At 42.8% G+C, this 27,221-nt stretch overlaps 1 protein-coding gene across 1 annotated transcript in view; it reads right to left on the reverse strand.

Annotated features, from left to right (window-relative positions):
- The window catches only part of FNDC3B (fibronectin type III domain containing 3B), a 351,384-nt gene that overhangs the window by 65,191 nt on the left and 258,972 nt on the right, over positions 1 to 27,221 (reverse strand). Inside the window, exons 11-17 of the mRNA XM_020793802.3 lie at positions 21,476 to 21,529; positions 15,255 to 15,379; positions 13,856 to 14,030; positions 10,883 to 10,969; positions 2,538 to 2,676; positions 1,361 to 1,432; positions 542 to 660 (exon numbers count right to left, since the gene is read on the reverse strand). Coding sequence (XP_020649461.3) covers positions 542 to 660; positions 1,361 to 1,432; positions 2,538 to 2,676; positions 10,883 to 10,969; positions 13,856 to 14,030; positions 15,255 to 15,379; positions 21,476 to 21,529 — 771 coding nt within the window. The remainder of the gene's footprint in view (positions 1 to 541; positions 661 to 1,360; positions 1,433 to 2,537; positions 2,677 to 10,882; positions 10,970 to 13,855; positions 14,031 to 15,254; positions 15,380 to 21,475; positions 21,530 to 27,221) is intronic.

Consider the following 27,221-nt stretch of genomic DNA (forward strand, 5'->3'; position numbering starts at 1 on the left):
ACGTGTGGAGGGGAGAGCAGAGCTGTGTGTAGTGGCTCTGCTATGACACCCTCAGTAGCCCCGCCATCCATACAAAGGGGCTACTAAGGAGTCCAGGGTATGGTATCTGCTGTAGCTTAACGTTTCATTCAAAGTTTCTGAAGAAGTGAATTGTAATCTATGGGAAGCTCACAATGAAATAAATGTGTTAGTCCTGAAGGTGCCACAATCCTTTCATTTGTGTTTGTTTTTATTACACACAATACAGAACAATATTCACTAATAAGCTCAGCCTGGCTTCTCTTCTTTAAGAGCCTTGTGAGATGAGAATGGGAAGAGAAATGTACCGCCCTGAGGTCTGAAAGGAAGGAAAAAAAATATAACTGGCAACTAAATAAATATTCAGATCAGTTCATGAGATAGCTGGATATATATAGATGGATAGATGGAGAGAGAGAGAGAGAAGCAAAAACAATAATGGAGGGCATTAGAAAAGCTTTCAATAGGTATGTGATGGTGATGGGGAGCAGAAAGGGACTTTTCCCCATTAGATTATGCTTACCTGACTGTGTCCACCCGTGCTAATACAGCATGCCCGGAGCTTATACAAAGTGCCTGGTTTCAAGTATGTACACGCACATTCTGTAGCAGATCCTCTGTAGACCACTTCCCATTGATTTGCTGTAAAGTTAATTAGATTCACTCAAGCAACTGACAAACAACCGCTACAGGACCAAGGTACTATTTTGCTGTCATTAAGTCACAGACCTTTCAGTGATGAATAGCAGATGGGTGCTTTATGGGAAGAAACTATATATGGACCCTTCCCAACAAAGCCCTTTAATCTGCTGAAGAGAGGGATGTAAAGCAGTCACTTATTACAAAGACATAGGTGGAGATTTCCTTTTGTATTGTGAGATTCTTTTTTTTATTTGCCATGTCTAAAAGGCATTATCTTTTCTTCTGTGCGCATATATCATGCAAGATTAAAAATAAAAGCAAAAGCTTGAAAATTAGGAAAATTCAGAGCATGTAAATGGGAACTAATGATTTTGGCTCCTTGACAAATATATTGTAAATAGAAATGAAAGAACATAACTTGGCAGGGGTATTTGCCAGACGTCTATTTAGTAACATAATTTCTGTGAGGAACCATTAATTTAAAGATTTCAACACCATGGCTATTTATACAATTTATTTATCAGTAGATGTCCGTAATAAAATGTCTCTGGGGTAACAGATTAAATTTATTTAGTTGAATCCTAAAATACAACCTTTTCCAAAGTATTGTTACAACTTTATTCTTAACTGACCATACTCAAAATGTTTTTTCCCAGTTATGTATCATTAACTTGATTAAACATATATTTGTTGAATTTACCTTCAGAGCTTCCTTCTGAAATTTCTAAAAGATAATTCAGGATTTCTGAACCACCGTTATCCTGAGGAGGATCTGTTAAAAAGGAAAAAAAGTTAGCAAGCAAGAGAAAGGAGAGAAAGCAATTCTTTAAATGTGTACAGGTTAGGTTCAAAATCTATTGTTTTTGTCAGCAGTGGATTCCCTTCAATGTTGGGACTGGTCTTTAAAGAGTGATTTAACTCAGGCTGTCCTACTTCGGGCACATCATGAGAAGACATGATTCTCTGGAAAAGGCAATCATGCTGACGAGGTGGACAGCAGCAGGAAAAGAGGAAGACCAAATGCAAGATGGACTGATTACCTAAAGGAAGCCATAGGCTTGAGTTTGCAAGAACTGAGCAGGGATGTTGAGGACAGGACATTTTGGAAAGCACTCTGTCATAGGGTCATCATACGTTGGGGGTGACGTGATGGCACATAATGACAGCAATAGCAGCAACAACAGACATTTAGAATTCCTAAGCAGAGCCTCCTTTATTTCTTGTTAGGTGACTCGTCCACTCTCCCTGTGATTTGCCCTTATTCTGGAAGAGAATCTGTCCTCTTAAGCTGGCTCTACCACCAGTCTTAGATTGTGTACGAACTCCAATTTTTAATGTAGCTACACTGATTACATTTTGCTCAAATAATACATTTTACTTCCAGAAGAACACCTGCGAAAAGCTTTCTCTTCCAGGTAGTGACTGTTACGTTAGAACCTAACCACCCCTGGCATCTCTAGAGCCAAATTCATAACTCTTTTTTAAAAATGTTTTTTTAAAAAAATTCATAACTAAAAAATAAAAAAGGAGAAAGGTGACAAATCAATAAATTAAACATGCTGCATTTATGGAGTGCTGTTGAGAGGATGCCATACTTATTACTACCACTGCTTCTGTTCTGAGGTTATCAAAACCGGCACCTTTTTTTCCCTTCTTCAAGATTCAGTCTCTTTCTTGCCTTCTAATTCCCTTCCACCCCATCCTTGTTATGACCCCAGATGCTCACAACACATTCATAGGAACACACATGACGAAGACAAAAATCTCAAAATGGAACAGAGAAGACAAGAAGCCTCTACAAATATCCTCACTGTTTTTAAAGTTTGGGATGCGCAATGGCAAAGGACAGTAAGACAGAAAGAAGAAGGCATTCTTACCCCATTTGACAACAAAGCCATGAGATGTGATTGGCCCTTTAACAGCAGGTCTGGTGGGAGGTCCTGGCCTGTCCGGGCTCGTTGTGCAGACCAAGACATCACTAGGACTACTCTTCCCTTCTACGTTGGAAGCAATTAACTGGAAGAAAAGGATCAAGATTATCTATATCACAAATCTGTGTGCCAAAGTACTGTGAAACAATCTGGATAGCTCAGTGGTTTAGGTATCTGGCTGTGGAGACAGAAGTTGGAAGTTTGATTCCCCTCTGAGCCTCTTGACAGGGACTCAGTGATCCATAGTCTTCCTTGTAGCTCTACAGTTCTAAGATGATGATGATCGACAGTTGAACCACTGGAGGAAGGGGGAGGGGAGGACTCTGTCTTCTACAAAAACACACCTACATTTTGATTTTAAAATCCAGAGGTTGTTAGACATTGCCTCAGCAGGCCTCTGTAATGCCAGGCTCTGCAACACACTGGGAACAAATCATAGGAAGTTAATTGGACTGAAGTTTCGTTTTGTTTTTAAAACTGGCCAGATGCTTCACAAGAAACGCTGGCTATATTGGAATGAGAACAGAGCTTGGGGTGCTAATGTTAAGCCGTAGAATAAATTTAATTCAATAATACTAAAGCATTACAAACATTTCATTATTTTTTTAGAATGCTTTAAACAAAAATAAAATGTGATTCTTCATTCATTAAATGTAAAACACGGAAGTAAAATTATTAGGAATGGTCAGCAATGTATTGAAGTGCTGAGGAATGTTAACAGATGCCACTAAAGAATTACAATAAAGCATTTCATAAATGTTCCTGAAAACTCTAAGAAATTACGGCCAATGAATTATTTTTTCATGAAATATCTCCAAATTCTAAGCTACAAGGTGGACCTGTGGTTTTGCTTCATGTCATCCCAGTTAATCCAGGATCTGAGTCTGAACTCAAGCTTTGTATGTCGGATAATTTCTTGACAAATGTGGTTTAAGATACAGATACTTTGTAAAAAGTGCAGTGTTCCGGTGGAATAAACTATATCTCTGTTCCAAACCCAGAACAAAACTGAACAATAAAGAGTAAATAAAAAAAACAATAATCTTTCAGGTAGGTAGGTCTACACAGAAGTTTCAAGAGGCAACAAACCAAAGCCAGTTCAACAGCTGAATAAACTTCTAAAACCATATGGAATTAGCAATCAGGATACCTGGGACCAAGTCCCTGTTTGGGCATGGAAATTCGTAGATGGGTGGGCCATTCTTTCAATATATGTTTTACCTTAAAAACCCTATTAGCATTGCTGTGAGTTGGAAATGCTCAATGGCACACAAGAACACTATTTTCTATCGCCTTGAGCAAGCACATAGGACATGTTGTTTGTTTTAATAAGTGTGTACGTGCACCCAAAAATTTGATATAAACGTCATATGCATTAGTATAACACGCACAAGAAAAATGAAGAATACATTCTTTAAAATGTTAGGGTGCCCTCCTGTGACAAGACCCTAAAACTGCAATGTAAAATTAAATCTGAACGCCGATATCCACAAGGAATAGCCATGTTAATATGCTGTAGATTGGAAAGAACAAGCCCTGTGAAGTGTTATGCACTGCAGCCTTCTTCAGTAAGATCTCAGGATGTCACCTGTAGACCCAACATAACATAGTTGATGGTGGGACAGCAGATAGCGATGTCTGAGAGAAATGATGCTATTAGCATTTGGTCCTTCACAAAACAGTCGATTCCAATACAAATGTCCTGACAGGAAGTAAGTCAATTGACATAGATAGCATGATAAGAAACCTTGGTCCTGATGCAAAACTCTGGTAATGCACTGGAACTTAACTACCGCAGCAGCCCCCCCCTCTCTGCTTTAGTATCAATGACAAACAGAGATGGGCACAGACCAGTTTGTCCCATTTCATAAACGCAACAGCGCCTCCTCTGCCTCAATCAGTCACTTACCAGACTCAGCGTGTTAGTTTCCTACATCTCCTCAACTGATCTTCCAGTCCCAGCAACATATCAGGCTTCTCTGTCCCTCCCTCTTTCTTGACTGATCTCCCACTCAGACAAAAGGGTGGGGCAGAGAAGTCTGTGCTCCTGCTGGGGACTGGGAGATCAGTTGAGGAGATGCTGCTGGCACTGGAGGATCAGTTTGAGCCAGAGGAGACAGGGAGGGGACAAACTAGGACAAACCAGTTTGTGCCCATCTTTAGTGAGGTTTACTTTTAACATTTTTTTAAGACTGCAATTTCTGAGGTCTGATGGGTGTCCATTTATTCTTTTCCACAGAGATTGGCCTGTGCATATAAAACACAGAAGGGCACGACTTATAAAAGACACCATTTGTAAAATGCTGTCAACAATGCACCCTTTGCATTCTGTACAGGGCAATATCTTCCTATTGATTTTTGAGCCCACTTCAGTCTTTCAGAAAGGCATCGACTTACATTGAGGCCTTGCATGCAGAGATATACATATAGTTTTAAGCAATTAAACAAATTACTCAGCCAAGGAAGATGATAAATCAATCTTTCAGGAGGTGAGGCTGAGGAGCCTAACGCCGAGGGAGGCCCGGAAGGAAAAAACAAGAAACTGGGCCTTCTCGGCAGTGGCTCCTTGCCTTTGGAATAGCCTCCCTTCTGAGATTTGTATGGCCCCTTCACTGGGCATTTTCAAAGGCCAACTGAAAACCTGGCTATTTAGGCAAGCCTTCCCTCCAGCCACCACTTGATTTACTTTGTTTTCTCATCTTGAGTCCTTGTCTATTGTTGTATTGCTTGTTTTATATTTTATATTGTTTATTTTATATGTTGTTAGCCGCCCAGCGTACTCAGTGGACTAAATGGGCAGGGCACGAATTCAATAAATAAATAATTTCAAAAAACACATGCATAAAGCTGCTCTTATCAATAGCCTGATCTAATAAAATAACTCTCCTTTTGTAGGCATCCTTCAGTCTCAAGAGACTATGGTATCGTGCTCTGTATGGAGGTCTTGGAACAGTGTCTTGTGTGGCTGAGAAGGCCAATTCGAGAGTGACAATCCCTTCCACACTGGAGACAAATCCAATCTGTCCCCTGTCCAGCTCCCTGGTTTTGCTTGTTTCGGGACTGCCTCTTTGCCTCGGTCTGCTGTACAAGTGTCTCTTCAAATTGGGAGAGGCCATGATGCACCGCCTGCCTCCAGGCTGAACGCTCAGACGTCAAGGTTTCCCATCTGTTGAGGTCCATTCCTAAGGCCTTCAGATCCCGCTTGCAGATGTCCTTGTAACGCAGCTGTGGTCTCCCTCGGGGGCGGCTTCCCTGCACTAATTCTCCATACAGGAGATCTTTTGGAATCCGACCATCAGCCATTCTCACGACGTGCCCAAGCCAACGTAGACGGCGCTGTTTCAATATTGTATACATGCTGAAAATTCCAGCTCGTTCTAGGACTACTCTATTTGGAACTTTGTCCTGCCAGGTGATACCAAAAATGCGTCGGAGACAACGCATATGGAAGGTGTTCAGCTTCCTCTCCTGCCGTGCACAAAGGGTCCAGGACTCGCTGCAGTATAGGAGTGTGCTCAGGACACAGGCTCTATAGACCTGGATTTTGGTGTATGCCGTCAACTTCTTGTTAAGCCATACTCTCTTTGTGAGTCTAGAGAACATGGTAGCTGCTTTCCCAATGCGTTTATCCAGCTCGACATCTAGGGAGAGAGTGTCAGAGATTGTTGAGCCAAGGTACACAAATTCATGAACAACCTCCAGTTCTTGCATGGAGATAGTAATAGAGGGAGGTGAGTCCACGCCCTGGCACATGACTTGTGTTTTCTTCAGGCTGATAGTTAGTCCAAAGTCTTGGCAGGCCTTGCTAAAATGATTTATGAGTTGTTGGAGGTCTTCAGCAGAGTGGGCAACAATGGCTGCATCATCAGCAAAGAGGAAGTCCCGCATACATTTCATTTGGACTTTGGTCTTCGCTCTCAATCTAGTGAGATTAAAAAGCTTTCCATCTGATCTAGTCCGGAGATAGACACCTTCTGTTGCAGTTCCAAAGGCCTGCTTCAGCATGACAGCAAAGAAGATCCCAAACAGGGTTGGCGCAAGGACACAGCCTTGTTTTACTCCGCTTCGGATGTCAAAGGGATCTGATGTTGAGCCATCAAAAACTACAGTGCCCTTCATTTCCTCATGAAAGGACCTGATGATATTAAGGAGTTGAGGTGGACATCCAATCTTGGGAAGTATTTTAAAAAGTCCGTCCCTGCTAACCAAGTCAAAGGCCTTTGTGAGATCTATGAAGGCCACAAAGAGTGGCTGTTGTTGTTCCCTGCATTTCTCCTGCAGCTGTCGGAGGGAGAATACCATGTCAGTGGTGGATCTGTTAGCTCGAAAACCACACTGTGATTCTGGATACACTCTGTCTGCAAGCACCTGAAGTCTCTTCAGCACAACACGGGCCAGCAGCTTCCCTACAACGCTGAGAAGAGAGATACCACGGTAGTTATTGCAGTCGCCCCTGTCGCCTTTGTTCTTATACAATGTGACGATGTTTGCGTCCTTCATGTCCTGTGGTACTCCACCTTCTCTCCAGCAAAGAGAAAAGAGTTCATACAGCTCAGTGGTGATGATCTCTTTACAACACTTCAAAACTTCAATGGGGATGTTGTCCTTTCCAGGTGCCTTGCCAGAGGCAAGGGAATCCAAGGCTGCTTTTATTTCTGCTAAAGTTGGTTCACTGTCCAGCTCTTCCAAGAGAGGCAGGCACTCAATGTTATTTAGTGCCTCTTCCGTTACTACATTCTCTTTAGAATATAGCTCAGAGTAGTGCTGTACCCAGCGTTCCATCTGCTGTGCTCGATCCTGGATGATCACGCCTGTAGTAGACTTCAAGGGAGCAGATTTCTTCTGTATTGGACCTAAAGCCTGCTTGATACCATCATACATTCCCTTGATGTTACCTGTGTCCGCTGCTATCTGTATCTGAGAGCAGAGCTGAAGCCAATAATCATTGGAACATCTCCTGGCAGTCTGTTGGACTTGGCTACGAGCAGCTCGAAGAGCCTGCAAGTTGTACTCACTAGGACAGGCTTTGTATGCTGCTAGAGCTCTCCTCTTATCCTCGATGGCTGGAATCAGCTCCTCTGAATGGGCTTCGAACCAGTCAGCCGTCTTTTTGGTCTTCTTGCCAAATGTGGACAAGGCAGTGTTATAAACAGCGTTCTTGAAGTGTTCCCATCGTTCAGGTGCATTCGCATCAGCCGGGCCTGGAAGGGTTTCCTGAAGCGCTTGGGCAAATTCCTCCACTTTTCTTTGATTGCGAATCTTGCTGATATCTATACGTGGTTTTCCTTCCTTTTTAGTGTGATACAATCTCTTTGTTTGCAGTTTTATTCTGCTACACACCAGGGAATGATCAGTGTCACAATCAGCACTCTGGTAACTGTGTGTGATCGTAATACTAGATAAGCTAGAACGTCTAGTGAGAATCAAATCAAGCTGATGCCAATGCTTCGATCTTGGATGTCTCCAGGAAACTTTGTGTTGAGGCTTTGTATTAAAGAATGTGTTGGTGACACAAAGACCATAATAACAGCAAAACTCCAGCAAACGTTGGCCATTTTCATTCATCTTCCCAATGCCAAAACGGCCTAGACAGGTGGGCCAAGAGTTGTGATCAGCACCAACTCTAGCATTAAAGTCTCCGAGAATGAACAGCGGCTCTCTCTCAGGGACCTTTTTGATAGTAGCTGCCAAATCGTCATAGAATTTGTCTTTGACTTCTGTTGTGGATGACAGTGTTGGTGCATATGCACTGATGAGGGTGACCAGTCCCGCTGATGAGTGGAGCTGCAGAGACAGGATTCTTTCACTCCCCACAGTAGGTGGAACAATGGATCTCAGCAGAGTATTTCTGACCGCAAAGCCAACACCATATTCCCTGGTCTCGTTCAATGGTTTTCCCTGCCAGAAGAATGAGAAGTTTTTTTCTTTGACAGATCCCATGTCTGGCAATCTCGTCTCTTGCAGGGCAACAATGTCCATCCGCAGTCTACTCAGTTCAATGTCGATAACAGCTGTCTTGCGCACGTCGTCTATTTCCTGCAGGTTGTCAGAAAAGCCAGGGGTCATTGTCCGAACATTCCAGGTTCCCAACTTTAGGGCAGATGTTTTCTTTTGATTGTTGCGTGGTGCATGGTTATTGATCTGTTTTTCGGCTCTCTGACCATCAGAAGTAGTCCCTGGCATCATGCTCTGTGCCAATCGAGCAAATCATATAACCAGTAACTGCTAGTTCCTGTGTTATTTCGACACTGTATGCAAAGCTGGAGTGTCCTCTCCAGAGCACGAAGCCTGGGTAGAATAATATGGAGGATAGGCTGTTACCCAAGCAGAAAATCCCCCCTCTCCACGTCACTGAAATAGTCCAATGGAGAGGCAAGAGCCAATACAACTGGTTCCAGCGACGTCGCAGGAGTTGGCAGAACAACACGAACTGTCTACGGGACTCCGGCTCCGGATTTTGCCTCGAGGTTATCTCCTGAAGCCTTTTCCATGAGTGGATATAGCCACAAGGCAGTGGAGGTTTGAAATCAGAGTTTTCCTTCTCCTAGATGGGCTGCCTTACATGGCTGACGAGTCCCACCTACCCGGCCTGCTCCCTAATAGTGTGGAAGTATGATCCTACTCCTGAAACATTCCTGCCGCCAGGTGTAAGAAATACTATTTGGCTATCCTATTTAGCAGATTAAAGTAAAAAAATAGAGTGAGAGGATTTCGCGCGCCGTTAGGCGCGCGCTTCTGCAGGCACTAATTTAAAGCCAAAGCCCCGCCCCCTCAGACCATGTGGTCAAAGGGTCAGCCTACCAGGAAGAACTCACCAACTAAAATGGCCCCCAAGCACAGCTCCCTCCTGCCTCTGCTTCCTCTTCAGGAAAGGGGCTTAGAGCTTCTGCAGGCACTAATTTAAAGCCAAAGCCCCGCCCCCTCAGACCATGTGGTCAAAGGGTCAGCCTACCAGGAAGAACTCACCAACTAAAATGGCCCCCAAGCACAGCTCTCTCCTGCCTCTGCTTCCTCTTCAGGAAAGGGGCTTAGAGCTTCTGCAGGCACTAATTTAAAGCCAAAGCCCCGCCCCCTCAGACCATGTGGTCAAAGGGTCAGCCTACCAGGAAGAACTCACCAACTAAAATGGCCCCCAAGCACAGCTCCCTCCTGCCTCTGCTTCCTCTTCAGGAAAGGGGCTTAGAGCTTCTGCAGGCACTAATTTAAAGCCAAAGCCCCGCCCCCTCAGACCATGTGGTCAAAGGGTCAGCCTACCAGGAAGAACTCACCAACTAAAATGGCCCCCAAGCACAGCTCTCTCCTGCCTCTGCTTCCTCTTCAGGAAAGGGGCTTAGAGCTTCTGCAGGCACTAATTTAAAGCCAAAGCCCCGCCCCCTCAGACCATGTGGTCAAAGGGTCAGCCTACCAGGAAGAACTCACCAACTAAAATGGCCCCCAAGCACAGCTCCCTCCTGCCTCTGCTTCCTCTTCAGGAAAGGGGCTTAGAGCTTCTGCAGGCACTAATTTAAAGCCAAAGCCCCGCCCCCTCAGACCATGTGGTCAAAGGGTCAGCCTACCAGGAAGAACTCACCAACTAAAATGGCCCCCAAGCACAGCTCTCTCCTGCCTCTGCTTCCTCTTCAGGAAAGGGGCTTAGAGCTTCTGCAGGCACTAATTTAAAGCCAAAGCCCCGCCCCCTCAGACCATGTGGTCAAAGGGTCAGCCTACCAGGAAGAACTCACCAACTAAAATGGCCCCCAAGCACAGCTCCCTTACTAACTCTCCTTAACTCCTTACTAACTCTCCTTAACTCCCTTACTAACTCTCCTTAACTCTCCTTACTACCTTTCTATTTCTCATGTCAACAATTCTACAGTCAACTGATAACTTCAGATGGAGTAATATTACTACTTAGTTTGCATTACATAATTTGGGGAGGTGTTTTTAGTTGGCTGACCTGTTATGCCTACCTAACACAAATTTCTTGTTTCCTCCAAACTAGGCCCCTTACAGCAGATTTTTACATTTTCTAATCATGATACCAAAACATTTTACTTCAGTGATAATACTGTCTACCCAACAATTAGGAATTATCACAACGCTAACCAGAAATATTTCATAATCACTGATAATCACTTTAGAATTTTTAGGGCAGAGTTCCATGTATGCCTGATGGCCAAAAATGCAGCTTCGTCTCAGGTCTTACTTCCCTTCTCTCCTGTATGGTAACACAAAACGTGCGACAGAGCACCACAATATTTGGAGTCCTCCTGCAACGGTCAAGGGCATGCAAAGGAAAAAGCAGAACCTACCCTAAATTTATATTGTGTGCTTCTTTTAAGATTTTTCACAGTACAGGTATGATCTTCTCCAGTGTACTTTGGGTGAAATACACTATCCTAGGGTAAAAACAAGAATAGAAGTTAAAGAACAAAATCAAACAAGTTAAGGACCACTCTCAACAGTTTCGCACTGCCATAGCAATAATGCACCACTTCTATTCAGACATTAGGAGCTGCTATTGTATAATGCAAATGGGTTATTATCTCTCTGCAGTCAAAAACTTTTTCCCCTTTAAATCTCTTTCGAAATGTTCTGAGTCACATTTATTTTCAGGCCCATAACGGCATCTGTGCAGTAGTTAAAGGCTCAGCAGGGGTTAGGGAAAGGAATGCATAGATCTAAGGTTTGGACATGAGCTATCAAACCACAGCTTGGTGTCCCAAGTGAGCCAGCTGGATGGCCATTCAAAGGGGGGGGGGAACAGTTACTTTTAGGATTTCAGCTTCCTAATTCCCCCAGTTTCATGTAGGTAGAGAAATTCTGAGAACTGTAGTCTAAAAAAAAACTTTTATAAGCTCCAGGAAAAACCTTGGCAAACTTAAGCTGGCAACCTTAGAACTAAAATCGAGCACACCTATTAAAACTGTCTTTGCCACTTGTCATCTTTGTCCTGGACTACTCTGGTTTTAATTCCAACTGATTTCGCTACCACCAAGCCAACATGCAATTGTTCTATACAGTGATGGGGGCTCTGCATGTGTAGCACAGAGCTAGGTTTCCTCTAAACCTAGTTTCCTCTAAAGCCCATCTTGCAGTTTTAAGGATATCCCTTTACTCTGAGAGGCAAACTGGCTCCCTCTTGTGCCGAGAAATGACATCTCAAGCACAGCACAATGAATTTTCATTTTGAGAGAGGCTCTCACTTGTTTCCCAAGTGCACAGAGGAGGAGAAGGCTTGGCTCAAACTAGACACGCTAGTGAGCCTGTCATTAGAAGCAAATTAGCTTGCTTTTGCTTTGTGATAGGAGAATTGGAAAGTCAGTTGGAAGTCAACACAGACTTTATTTACCACGTATTGCTCAAGCACAGAGTTTTAAAAGGAATTGCTTGCTTGGGAAGAAAACATAATAGCAAGGAAATATGCACCTCCTTTAACATGTAATTATGATCTTTATAAACATGTAGACTTTTGCCAAGAAAATGAAGCAAGTCCAAATATTTGGGTGGGAAAGCAGGGCGGACAGCAGAATAATTGCAGAATATATCACATCTCTGGATCAACAGCATGAGCTACAGCACCATCAAGTATGGAAATAATAAATTATGGTCTGTCCCCCCCACTCCAGCACAATGGGAAAAATCAGGGCAACATGCCAGCAAAGCAAACAGACACAAGCTGTCATCTGGGTGTAACTGCTTGTTTTTGTGCTAGGTGAAAAGATTCCATTGGAGCAGATGGTTCACAGAGGCCTGTACAGTACTCATCCTGATGCACTAAAATGGGCAGAAAGAACTTCTCTTGGATGCTTTGTGCTACAGGCCTTTCCACGGTTTCAGAACAGATTTCCCCAGTGTAGTTGTGCACTGTTGGTTATACTGCAGTAAAATGCCAGAATGAGATTGCAATCAACTGCATAAATTGGGGAGACCCATTTTCCCCCATTAACTCACAGAGCTGTGAGTGGATGACACTCCTTACACATCTGGGTGTCATCACAATCGCACACCTGCAAGTTAATTGAGAATTGCTTTCCAGGGAAAATTACTAATGAAAGGGAACTATAATACAGAGTGTCAACACATCACTGTAAGCTCCAGAGTGCTCAGAACAGCTTTTAGTGATCTGACTGCATGTATCTGGGGCTGGGACACAAATTGTCTCATTTTTTTTGGGAAAGGCACAGAACTACCTTGGGACCCCTTCAATACTGGATGCTATGTAATATCATAGCAAGATTTTATCCATTTTTAAAGGTTTTATATAGAAAAGCCAAAGCACGGCATTTCACCTTGGCATGTTTGACAGGCAAGACTTTGGTTCACAGATTAAGTATTCTGGGTCAGATGAAATTTTGTTAATTTAAACCTCTGTTTACCATGGGTTCAGAAAACTCTTTCATAAAAGCAACGCAAATGTTCTTGTCGTGCTAGTTACTGCTACTGCTATCGTTATTGTTGCTGTTATTTGTATACCACTTTCCCCCTCTTAGGGGACTGAAGGTGGCTCAGAACAATTAAAACTATACAAAAGTCAACAGCTTTAAAATATCATAAATATTTCATAGAACTATAACCTAGCAATTATGCATATATCAATACTAAAAACAAAAGTAAAAACAAATTTAAAAACATTTTTAAAAATCACTAAGTTTAATAAATATAGCTGAGTTATGACATACCCTTAGTCATAATGGGGCTTTGAGTCTCTTCAACTGCTGCTCTACTAAATAATAAAGAGGATGAAAACTCAACCCCTTTCCCTTCAAGCTAGAATAATCACAGGAATGTCCAGAGGTACGGATCTTAAAACAGCTACATGATACCTCCAACCAAACACTGCAGTACAGAGCAAGGTCTTCTTCAACGCTACTTCCAGTCAAGGGCCATGCCTTGGTCCAGAATACTCCATTCTTATTCTACCCCGTCTACTTTTTTGTTTTCTGCCCCTCCAGTCCTCTGTGGAGTGTTCTCCTTTCTCACCGAGCCTTGAGTTCATGAGCTGCTAAATGATAGGTAGACTTTTGCTGAAGATTTGGGCAATTTGCTTCACTCCTGCCTTGTAAATTTTCTTACATAGCGAAGATATAAGGAGTGGTAAATATCATCAAAGAGCTCTGTGCACTTTTCAGGGGCTGAAGAGAAAGGGAAATCTGATGGGTCCCTTCCTCCAATGACTGACTCCTCTTTCGGACACATATGAAAAAAAAAAGGCAGGATGAACTCCTACAATTCCTGTTAGCTCCAGATGTTTCTGGATCCAGATGTCTTCATTGGGAACTTACATTATCATCCTCCTGCATTTCCAGAGTGTATGAAATTACTTCTTCTGGTGTGCAACCTTCTGCTTTATTCCACTGTAAGGTGATCCATGTGACTCCAGCCCGGACGAGCCGTGGTGCCGAAGGGGTCTGAGGAATATTTCCTGATGTGTAGCAGACAACTTCTTGGCTAAAGCCACTGTAAGAGCAGCAGGAAAAACAAAGGGTGACCCAGAGGCCAAGAACACAACAGGAAATACTGAGTGTCTTGGTGATGTGTTCATCAAGTAGCAACCTCCCCAGCCCACATAAATTTTGCTTTCTACATGCACATTATATGTATTCTAAATTATGCACAAAATCATAGTAATAGGCGGTGGTGCAGATATAGGGCTCTGCTTGTTTCACCTCAGATTGAACCTTCATTAGATAACAGGGCAGATGAAGGTGACAGTACTGCTTTCTTCAGAGCAGAGGTATTTTGCAAATTAAAGACAGAACAAAAAAAATCGGAGTTGTTGTTGTCTGGAGAATGTTGGTCCAGAGCCTCAGTTCTATAACAGCTAGTTTTATCTGGTATCCCAAATGACAAGGAAGCTGCAGAACCAGTCAAACATTCCTGTCCTTTGGCTACCTAGAAGGAATTCTAGATCAATATATATCCTTTATATTAGCTGTTAATCCTCAGAGGTCTGGCTGCTTCTCTGCCTGAATTACATCTGCATTACTTCTGGAATCTTATTTTAATACTTTGGCACTACTTAGTTGTTTCACCAAGTACCATCCCGGAACTTGAGCTGAGCTATGCTTTGCTTCCTCTTAATAATCCCTGTTTAACCCTAACTGATGCACTTTTATTTTCAGCTGTGAATTCAATGCCAAAATGCAGGTACAGTGGTGCCTCACTTAACGACGATAATCCCTTCCAGGAAAATCGCCGTTTAGTGAAAACATTGTAAAACGAAATTAAGAACCCCATTGAAATGCATTGAAACCCATTCAATCCATTCCAATGGGGTAAAAATTCACCATCCAGTGAAGATCCTCCATACGGCGGCCATTTTCGCTGCCTGTATAGCAAGGAATCTGTCCCTAAACACAGCAGGGGGCCATTTTAAGCACCCGGCAGCTATTTTGAAACCGCCGACCAGCTGTTAAAAATCGTTTTGTGAAGAATCGGTTCCCGAAGCAGGGAACTGATTATTGCAAAGCGAAAAAACCCTATTTAACCATCGTTTAGAGATCATCGTAGAGCAATTTCGTCATAATGCTGGGCAATTGTTAAGTGAGGCACCACTGTATAAACATCTCTGCAAACACACAAATCTGCCTGCTGTGACAAACAGGATGCTGGACTAGGCAGGCCTTTGCTCTGACCCAGCTGGATGCTTGTTAACGGAGTCTGTATGAAGCAAGGACTTACCTAATGCCTATGTCATTCTGAGCTGCTAATCGGAATGTGTAGCCCACAGCTGGACAGAGCTTTGTCACCTTGTAATGTTTTTGGCTCCCAAAGTAACATTCTCTGAAAACATTGCTCCTTTTTCCCTGAAAGAGGAAAGCATATGACTTATACAAATTCATATAAGGGGCTTTTTCTTAAGAGCGCAAATGTTTGATTTTCTGCCTGTCATCATTGTTAGAGGCACATACACACACGGCACTTCCTACATATCTGTATATCTCAAACCAAAACTGTTAACAAATGATCTAACATACAAAATTCAATTTCAGATTCAGATCCTGGATTAAATGGGATAACATGAAGCAAAACCCCAGGTCTTTGTAAGCCTGAGGTGAATTAAGCTAGATGCATTAAGTTACCTATGCCAAAAAGGTAATTTAACATTCTTTCTGCGTACAAAGCTGGGAGATTGTCTGAAACAGTAATCCCAGCTGCATAACTGTAATGTGCTCTAGTGAGGCTACATGTGAAAAGCATTAGGAAACTTCAAAAGGTCCAAAACACACCAACCAGATTCTGATAGGTGCTGATTACAGGGAACACATAACCCCCCCCTCCCTTACCGCAGTTCCTCTGTCTGACAATTCATTTCTGGGCACAATAACCAATTCAATCCTAAATGGCTTGTGTCCAAGCTACCTCAAGGACTGCAACTCCTTTCTTGGGTGTTAAGATCATCAGGAGAGGCCTTTCTCTCGGTCTTGCCAGTTTCATAGATGTGTCTGATGGGGACCCAGGAGAGAGCCTTCTCTGTTGCTGCCCCAAGACTTTGGAACTCCCTCCTACAGGAAGCTAGCCTGGCCCCATCTTTACTGTCCTTCCGCAAGCAGGCAAAGTCCTTTCTCTTCAGGCAAGCTTTCCCTGAGTGTTAGGCTCCCTGAGTGAGATTTTTTTTAAATGTATTGTTGTGCCTTACTGCTTTGAATGTATTTTGATGTTGCTTTTGTTTATCATTTTTAGAGTGGTATTTGTTTGATCCTTTTAGTATTTGTATACTTACTGTTGTTAGCTTTACATACTGTCTTTTTACCATGTAAGCCACCTTAAGTACTTAAGGAGAAAGGTGGGGTAAAAATATTTTAAATTAATAAATATGTTGCTTCTCATTTAGAAGAAATTGTGTTTTTTTTTCAGAACACTCAAAACTTCAGCTCTATAGAAGAGCAATATATAACATTTATACCAAACTATAAGAGTCAGATGATTAAGACAATGGCAAAGGGAGTGGGGCAGTAGAGAACCCCCAATCAGTATGGATCTGGTCCCTTTGTTCTTTATCGGCTCTCTGGCTGCCTTATTTATTTGTTAGTGAGTTGGTTACAGTTATATCCTGTCTTTCCTTCAATGAGTTCAAGTTGTACATCATTCCTTTCTCTCCACACGTTTAACTTGCAATAACCCTGTGAAATGGGTCTTGACAAGAAAGGGTGATGGGCAATCTGGGAGTTGTAGTACCATAAAAGTGACTTTTGCAAACCCTGCATTTTAGAGGTGAAAGTGGTTTAATTAATGCTCCTTGCCAAACCTTTGCAACATTTAACTGACTGGTTGCCAGACTCACTGAGACCAGATTGCCATGTTTATTTGAATATACATACACAATAATTTTTTTTTACAAAAATCATCAATTGAATAATACAATGGAGAACAAGTAAATTCACACACAAATACAACAAAAGAATATTTTGCCAGACAAACCAGCTCCTTGAGTGGTTTGCTCAAGGCTCAAGCAGCTTTTTCAGATTTATTTATTTAATTTATTGAAAAATATTTTTACCCCACCTTTCTCCTCAAAGGAACCCAAACTAAAGATGACCTCTTTAATTTCATTACTTAGAAAAAGCTAGTCCATACACACATACATTTGCTACCACAACTGACATTTCATATTTCTAAGGCTAACTTTGAATTGGCTTCTATTTTAAATGTCTTACAATAGATTATATTTCATGTTCCACATGAAATCACATCAGAGACCCAGCTGATATTTTTAATTAGCTAGGCATTAATTGCTTGGAAATCTTCCTGCTCTCAAAATAACAGACATTTGAGTACCTGTTGCTGTTCAGGAGAATTTGAACCAAGCAGGTCCATGAACCTTACAGATTTCATAGAATTCTCTGCTGCTTTACAGATTACTTTTTCTATTTTATGTCATGTTGAAAAAGATTGGCTTATAATTGCCTTGCAATGTACATCCCATTTCAGAGGGAATGAAAATAAATTATGATAATTTACCAAGGTCAGGGGCATCCTCTTTTTCTCATTTTTCTCTGAAGTCATAATATCTGTCACTAAATATTGCCTATTACCTTTGTAAGATCAGTATTCCAAGGACTAACTAATTGGAAATGCACAATATTGTACTCTGATTCTGTTATAATAAATAATGAAGTATCCACTGGACTTTAAAAGCAGTTAATTTGCAATTCCAGATCACCAGACATCCACCAGTGGTTTTCCCTGTGCAGCATCTCATATGCATGTTTTTCCAAAAAACATTTGGATCTCTGCCAGGGAGAAACAGCTACAGGGAGCTATAAGTACAGAAACTGTGGATGCAGAAAGGACAAAGTGTGTATCTATGCAGAGTCACTTGTATCTGCTACACACATTTACACAAGCAGAGAGAGACACATCTTTCTTCCACTATCTAAGGGTTGCAACTATACGCTCATGCACCGTGGGATTTACTACAGTTATAAAATGGATGAATTCGTAACTTTTTTACTGATCACATGATGCAAACATCAATTTGAATCAGCTGAACTCTTGGGGCCTGATATTTAGACACCATGGGAATACCCACCCTTGCGATCTGTCCTGAGCATCCCTGATTTTTTTTATTTATTTGAATAAGCAAGTTCAGCACTGATTCATTGCATTGAATCCTGTTTCCCCGAAAATAAGATCTAACCTTAAAATAAGCCCTAGTATGATTTTTCAGGATGCTCGTAATATAAGCCCTACCCCCCAAATAATTCCTAGTTAAATGAAACCTCGCCTTCCACCAATGTGCAGAACTGTGCAGCAACCAGAAGATGACATGACTGTAAAATAAAACATCCCCTGAAAATAAGCCCTAATGCGTTTTTTGGGGCAACAATTAATATAAAACCCTGTCTTATTTTTGGGAACACACGGTACTAGTTTACACTGAAAATATTTTTTAAAAGCAAACCATAAAAAGATTGGCAGAGGCAAGAACATGGAAATGTATGGAAGGAGGGAGGGAGGGAGAAAGGGGTGCATGTCTGTGGATTGAAATGTGGATCACACTGTAAGGATCCATGTCCCCTGTGTGAACAGAAACAGAAGAAAGGCTGAGAATCAAACCGCAGTGAAGTTGAATCACTCTGAATTGGCAGTGAAGTCATAACCTTAGACATAGAGAAAGGGGCACAGGTGAACTATCCACAAAACCTTTACCAATAGAATAACAGGGGGGGAAAGATTTCCAACCTTCTTCAGCTAGGCTTTCACATCCTGTACAGCAGCGGTCCCCAACCTTGGGCCTCCAGATGTTCTTGGACTTCCAGATATCCTGGCCAGCAGAGGTGGTGGTGAAGACTTCTGGGAGTTGTAGTCCAAGAACATCTGGAGGCCCAAGGTTGGGGACCACTGCTATACAGGACAATCTATCATTAAACATCTAACGTCATGGATCTCGGTAACTGAACACATTGAAGACATACTGTTACTGCTTATTGTGCGTGTGTTTTTAATGATGTTATTAGTTTGCCACCTTGGGAGATTTTTTTGTCATTTAAAATGCAGATAAAAGATTGCAACAAATAAATAAGAAATTCCTTGTCCACAAAATACTATAGCCTTACTTTAAAGGAAACATTACCAGGATTCTCCTACGCCAAGCCTCTATTAGATTGTGTGTTGCTTCACACAATCTAATAGAGGTTTGTCCTAGGAGAAACAGGAACAAAATCTTGGTAGGGGGGATGGGGAATACATGCAGTGGCCAGAATCCTGCTATTTCTCTGGACATGAGTATCATTATTGTTTCAATCCCCTTCACGGATTGCTGCCTTGTCGTGGCGAAGGGGTTTGAGTAAGTCAGGGAAGCTATGAGCTATGCCCTGCAGGGACACCCAAGACAGACAGGTCATAGTGGATAGTTCCGACCAAACGCAATCCACCTGGAGCAGGAACTGGCAAGCCACTCCAGTATCTCTGCCAAGAATACCCCATGATCAGAAACAAAAGGCTAAAGAATATGATGCTGGAAGATGGGCCCCTCAGGTCTGAAGGCATCCAACATGTTACTGAGGAAGAGTAGAGGACAAGTACAAGTAGCTCCAGAGCTAATGAAGTGGTTGGGCCAAAGCCAAAAGGACGCTCAGCTGTGGACGTGCCTGGAAGTGAAAGGAATGCTGCAAAGAAAAATACTGCATAGGAACCTGGAATGTAAGACCTATGAACTTTGGGAAGCTGGAGGCGGCCGTACAGGAGATGGCAAGAATAAACATTGACATCCTGAGCATCAGTGAACTAAAATGGACAGGAATGGGTGAATTCAATTCAGATGATTATCATATCTACTATTGTGGGCAAGAATCCCGTAGAAGGAATGGAGTAGCCCTCATAGTCAACAAAAGAGTGGGAAAAGCTGTATTGGGATATAATCTCAAAAATGATAGAATGATTTCAATACGAATCCAAGACAGACCTTTCAACATCACAGTAATCCAAGTTTATACGCCAGCCACCAATGCTGAAGAAGCTGAAATTGACCAATTCTATGAAGACTTACAGGCTTCTAAAACTCATGCCAAAAAAGATGTTCTTCTCATTATAGGGGATTGGGATGCTAAAGTAGGGAGTCAAGAGATAAAAGAAACAACAGGTAAGTTTGGCCTTGGAGTTCAAAGCGAAGCAGGGCAAAGGCTGAGTTTCGTCAAGAGCCAGACATCCTGGAGAGTGAAGTCAAGTGGGCCTTAAAAAGCATGGCTAACAAGGTCAGTGGAGGTGATGGCATTCCAGCTGAACTATTTAAAATCTTAAAAGGCGATGCCGTTAAGGTCGTCTTTTGGCATATTTTTTGGAAAACTCAGCAGTGGCCAGAGGATTGGAAAATATCAGTCTACATCCCAATCCCAAATTAGGGCAGTGCCAAAGAATGCTCCAACTACCGTACAATTGCACTCATTTCACATGCTAGCAAGGTTATGCCCAAAATCCTACAAGTAAGGCTTCAGCAGTATGTGGACTGAGAACTCCCAGAAGTAAAAGATGGGTTTCGAAGGGGAAAAGGAACTAGAGACCAAATTGCTAACATGCGCTGGATTATGGAGAGTTCCAGAAAAACATCTACTTCTGCTTCATTGACTGTGCAAAAGCCTTTGACTGTGTGGACCACAGAAAACTATGGCAAGTTCTTAAAGGAGCGGGAGTGCCTGACCACCTTATCTATCTCCTGAGAAACCTATATGTGGGACAGGAAGCAACATTTAGAACTGGATATGGAACAACTGATTGGTTCAAAATTGGGAAAGGAGTATGACAAGGCTGTATATTGTCTCCCTGCTTATTTAACTTATATGCAGAATACATCATGCAAAAGGCTGGACTGGAGGAATCCCAAACCGAAATCAAGATTGCCAGAAGAAATATTAACAACCTCAAATATGCAGATGATACCACTCTGGTGGCAGAAAGTGGACTCCATGGAAAATACCCGGATGTTGGGAAAGTGAGAAGGCAGGAGGAGAAGGGGACGACAGACGATCTGATGGTTGGACAGTGTCATTGAAGCTACCAACATGAATTTGACCAAACTCGGGTAGACAGTGAAGACAGGAAGGCCTGGCGTGCTGTAGTCCGTGGGATCACGAAGAGTCAGACATGACTTAGCAACTAAACAACAATAATATATTTGGAAACAATTTTGATTTAATATCCCCCCCCATGGATGGATATCTGGCTGCAGATCCAGAGTTTGGGAGTTTGATTCCTCACTGTGCCTCCCAGGAGCAGAGCTAGCCTCTGTGGCCTTGGGCAAGCTGTACAGTCCCAGGGCACCCCCAGAGGAAGAGAACAATAAACTACTTCTGCATATTCTCTACTGGAAAAGGGTAGCTATAAATCAAGACTGACTTATGGCCGCATGGTTATTATTTTATTATAAAGCAAGAATACACATTTTACCGAGTAGTATCACTTACCTCATCCCATTCTAACAGGTAGCTGGTGATTTTTGAACCGTTGTCAATAGGGGCCTATATGTGAAAAGAGAAGGACAGGATAGAGCTTGTTAAAAAAAAGCTTAGAAGAATCAGATGCTCTGAAATGTGTACACCTAGAAGTTCATACGGTTGTGGCACACGGAAGGTTGAATTGATCTCCGCTATGGATCCCGCTTACATATTTACGGTTGTCATTTATTGTCTCTTTATTTTAAAGCAGTGTTTCCCGAAGTGCTAGTGGTTCCCGTCAGTGGCGGCATCACAGCAGGAGGAGTGGCGAGGGGTGTGGGGCAGAGCAAAGATGCCCAAAGGAGGCAGAAATGGAGCCAAAAGAGCAACAACAGAAGGACCACCACAACTGTCAGCTTGGTGAAAAAACAAAGAGAAGCTTTTGCATTGCTCCTGGCTGGCTTGATGGCGTACCAGGGAGCAGGGTGCTAGGCATGGCACACACTTTTTGAACCCCTGGTTTAAGAGGCTTTCCTCCCCCCTCTGATGTAAAGCTGAGGCCACATTGCACCAGCTGAGAAGAAAGTCTATGAGGGAATGATCAAACCTGGACAATTTGGGCCAGTTTTAAAACAACTCATCCAAACTCTTTCAAAATTTATTATTATATAATAATATTAATATTTAAAATGAGTGGAAATGTTACAGAAACCCCTAACTTTCTGAAAGGAAAACCATAGAAAACAAAAACTGAACGCCATGACAGAGTTTGCCTCGTTTGTGAGAAGTAGGTGTTAAGAGAACAGGAGGGACTGAAAAGCCCACTGCTGGGAAAGTGAAAGAAAAGCAGGCGGGTGCCTGGGCCCCCTTACATAAGCAGGCAAACTGAAAGAAGTCTTGGGGGGGGGGGGTTGGAAAGGTTCACGATAAAGACCCATAAGGCACGGAACTTCAACTTGAGCCTAGCATTTGGAAAAAGATTTGCCTGATCTAGCATCTGAAATTACCCAAAATCTGCAGAGTCGTGGAACCAGAGAGGGAAGGTTGGCTCCAAGCCAACTTTATTCATTTTCCCCGTTGGCCCTACCTATCCACAGTTTTTCAATTTTAATTTCCAGCAGGATTTTCTGCAGTTCATTAATGAATGTACCTCAAACCACCTGCTCCGAATTTCTTTCCTTATGAGTCCACATGGCTGTACTCCCTCTCCTTCCCAGCTGTGAGTATCCTGAAATATTTGCTGAATAAGAATGAGCAAGTCTCAGGGCTACACATCACATGGGGCTACCTTCTCTTACCAGAAAACAGGTTTAATGCTTACTAACCCTGTGAAGAAACTTTTTAAAAAATGCATGCAATGTATGCAATATAGCTTGTACTTCTCTCTTCCTTTCCGCCTGAGCAGGAAAGAGAAATGTGTTAACAGCTCCTTTTTGTTTGGAGGAGGACAGAGCAGCCTTCCCTTATCTGCAGCAAAGGAAGAGCCTACATAAAAGAAGGAAAACTTTCAGATGGCGGCAGAGTGGAAATGTTGGTGCTTATGGGAACAAGCTTCTTCTTAGTCATAGCAGTCAGTTGTTTTATAAAAACACTCTGGTAACAGACAATCAAAGAATAAGAGTAACGACAGGTTACTCACCTATAATTATAGTTCTTCAAGTGGGCTTTTGTGATTCACACCCTGAGTAATCCGCACATGCGCTGAGCCTTGTCGGAATATTCTAGAGCTTCTGCGGTAGCAAAAAAACACATTAGTGTAGACTCATCCCCTTCAGTATATGTACCTTGGCGCCAAGACTCTCCCTTCAGTTAGGTCAACCGCCACAAAAAACAAGCATGGAGGGCGTGATAGTGGGGAGGTTGGGTTTGGGATGTGTGAATCACAGAGGCCCACTCGAAGAACTACAATTACAGGTGAGTAACCTGTCGTTCTTTTTCATGGCCTCTGTGAATCACACTAACAAGCTGTCTTATCCAGAGGACGGTGTCACACCAAGATAGAGGATAACACAGCACATCCAAAGAGAACATCAGATTTCTGCTGAACGTCCAATCTGTAGTGCTTGATGAATGAACCCGGACAAGACAGAGGTCTTGAGGGTGGGTGGCCCCTCCATTAGTGGCTTGGGAAACTCCCTCTCTTTTGGGGGAGAGTGACTCACCGCGAAGAGTGAGGTTTGTAGCTTAGGGATCCGACGCTCACCATGGAAACCCAGGTGGCGTCAGCGGTCCGCTCCACCTATTACCATCTGTGGCAGATTGCCCTGCTGCGTCCCTATCTTGGTGGTGGAGCCCTCACCACTCTGGTCCATGTGCTTTTAATCTCAAGATAAGACCACTGCAATGCGCTCTATGTGGGGCTACCTTTGAGATTGATGTGGAAGCTTCAAATGGTGCAGAATGCGGCAGCCAGACTACTTAGTGGAGCAAGAAAATATCAGCATATCTCTCCCATTCTGGCTGCATTGCATTGGCTGCCCATTCGTTTCCACATTGATTTCAAAGCGTTGATGATGATTTATAAAGCCCTAATGGTTTAGGACCTCGATATTTAGCAGAACGCCTTCTCCCACCTAGATCTACTTGAGTCACTCGTCATAGCCAGGAAAGACGGTTGAAGAGCCTAACGCCGAGAGAGGTCCAAAAAGAAAGAACAAGAAATCGGGCCTTCTCACCAGTGGCCCCTCAACTTTGGAACAGTTTGCCATCAGAAATTCGCCTGGCACCCTGTTTTTAAGAGCCAATTAAAGACCTGGCTCTCTAAGCAGGCCTTCCCTCCTATCAATACTTGATTTTTCTTTTTATTTAGTTTTCTTTATTTCTTTCCATCTTGACCAAATGTTAATCTTCTTAATTTAAATTGTTGTTTTAACTGTATACGTATATTGTTTTTATGAATGATTTTATGTAAGCCACCCTGATGGTGCAGGATAAAAATCAAATAAATAAATAAATAAATAAATAAATAAATAAATAAATAAATAAATAAATAAATAAATAAATAAATAAATAAATAAACAAACAAACAAACAAACAAACAAACAAACAAATAAATAAATAAATAAAATATGGACGGCTGTGACCATGTGGCAGAGGTGCAGATGTCTGGAAGGGGAACACAGTGAAGAAATGCTGTAGATGTTGCCACGGCCCTGGTAGAATGAGGGCAAACAGATTGTGGAGCTGGCAGTTAGCTGGTAAGCCAGGTGAATGGTGAAAGCAACCCATTTAGATATCCTCTGAGAGGTCACTTGAAGCCTTTAGTAGGGAGTTGCTAGCTGACAAAAAGTCGAGCTGAACGTCTAAAGGGTTGCATGTGGTCTAAGTAGAAAGGAAGAGTCCTCCTCACATCCAAAGTATGAAGGATTTTTTCCTGAGGAGTAGATGGAGACAGGAAAAAAGACGGAAGAGCCAACAGTTGTGACAGATGAAACTGGGAGACAACTTTGGGCCAAAAAAGAAATGTCTATAAACAGCTTGACCTTATCTGGATAAAATTGGAGAGAAGGATAATCAGATCACAAGGCTGCAAGTTTACTGCCACAATGTGCCAACGTAATAGCAATGAGGAATGTAGCTGAGAAGATCTGCCAGATTGTTGTCTTGACTGGCTACGTGTATTGCCGTGAGGCAGATATGATGGGCTAAGCACCATTCCCTTAGGTCAACAGCGAGATAAAGGAGGTTTGGGGAGTGGATGCCCCCTTCTTTGAGAATGTAATACATCGTGGTGGTGGTGTCTGTGGTGATTTGAACCATTTTGCTGGTAAGATGGTTTCTGAAAGCCTTGCAAGCTTTTATTACTGCTAAAAGTTCCAGCTTGTTGATATGGAGCAGTTTTTCTCCTTGTGACTACTGAGCATGAATTTGTAGGGATTTGCAATGAGCACCCCAGCCCATGAGACTGGCATCGGTGGTAACTTCCATTTGAGGACGTGGTTGTTGGAAGGGCCGACTCATGGTAAGGTTTTGAGTAGAGTGCCACCAGGAAAGCTGGGTGGTGGGTTTTGGAGTGACTCGTAATAGGGCATGTGGTGGGTCTGTTATCGTCTTTTTGGGGATGGTAAAATAACAAAAGAAAAAAAATCTCGGTTTGTCTGTTGTATCGGTTCTATGGCATCTTTGAGTAGTAGTGTTTGCATTTCATCTTGCAGGGCTTGTGATGGAAATGTGATGATGTGCGATGATAGAGGGAGCTGATGGAATTGTATGCGGTACCCGCTTCAAATGATGGAAAGGACCCAAGCATCTGTGGTGATGCTTTCCCATGCAGGTTAGTGTTTCCAAAGGGAAGCAGGGAAATTGTGAGAATGTGATGGGATCTTGGCCAGCTGGGCATCAAACATGATGTCTGGGCTTGTGGTCATTGTGCCTGGTTGTGGTTGGCTGGTGGGGTTTGGCTCATTAAGGTTGTTGTTTGTAGTAAAGGCATGTAGGATGTTTGCCTCTGAGGTTCATGCTGGGATTTTTGGTAGGAATTGTAAGGGCAGCACCACTGAATGTGCTGAGGGCATTGCTGTTATGTGGGCTAGACTCCCCAACATCTAACAGATGTTCTTTTCTTTCGGACATTTTCAAGGATGTAAACCGTTTCAGCATTAAAAAGACCTGCTCAGTTGAATGGGAGGTCTTCAATATGTGCATGCGCATCCTCAGCAAGGCCAGTGGTTCTGAGGCAAGTGAAATGCTGAAGTGCTATAGAGGTAGCCATTGATTTAGCTGTGGCATCAACAGTATGTCTGGCAGACAGCATTTGTTGTGTGGCAACTGAGAGCCCTTCCTGCTGGAAGGTTTGAGCCAGCACCTTTTTATCTTCAGGAAGTGCATCAATGAATGTGGGCATATTGTCCCAAAGGAAACATTGGTATGTACCTATGGCTCCCTGGTAGTTGGCAACTTTCATGGTGAAGGTGGCAGAAGGATATAGCTATCTGCCCATGGTGTTGATGTGCCTGCTATCTTTATTAGACGGTATGAGGACTTGTCCGTGTCGAGAATGGGATTGCGAAGTCTCGACAAAGATTGAATTGGGGGCTGGCTGTTTTTATAGAAAGACAGCTCCCAGGTCATGCACTCTATAAAGATTGTTGATGTGCTTCGACACAGAGTGAGATGACACTGGTTTTGTCCAGGAGTGCCTAGGAGCTGCTGAGGAGAGATGGAAGCATAGAACTGTGAACTGGTGTGGTGGTATCTTTAGAGACTGGATCGTAAAGATGATCCGCTGGTTCAGTTGGGGGGTCTATGGATTTGTAGATCAAGAGATTTAGCCATGCAAACCATCAGTTAGGCATAAATCTGAAAGTCCTCTGATGGAGATAGAGGGTCTGCGTCTGCGAGATCAGAATCTGGAGATGTTAACAATATGGATGGCGTTTGAAGTCTGGAGCCCTGTTCAGACTGATCAGCCTTATGTTGTGAGTCAACTGATTGACCATCAATATCGGCATGAAGAGGCTGGGCCTTGAAATACTGGTGCCGATGCTGAGCTGTGATGTTGATGGTGCATCCATGGACAGTGGTCGGTATTGAGGTTCGTCAACCAGCATCAACATCAATGGGTCGTACACAGACAGGGGTCAATATCGAGGATCGTCGACCATTGTAAGCATCAAAGGTGCACCCATGGACAATGGTCGATATCGAGGATCATTGATATCAGAACCATCATCCAAATGGTGATGAAACGGAGGCTGCTGTCAAGCTGACTGTCGAGGTGGTAAGCGCGTCAATGGACCACATTGTATGACAGTGGAATAAACAGATGCTGGTGACA

Source organism: Pogona vitticeps, chromosome 3, assembly GCF_051106095.1.
Source record: "Pogona vitticeps strain Pit_001003342236 chromosome 3, PviZW2.1, whole genome shotgun sequence".
Taxonomy (NCBI): domain Eukaryota; kingdom Metazoa; phylum Chordata; class Lepidosauria; order Squamata; family Agamidae; genus Pogona; species Pogona vitticeps.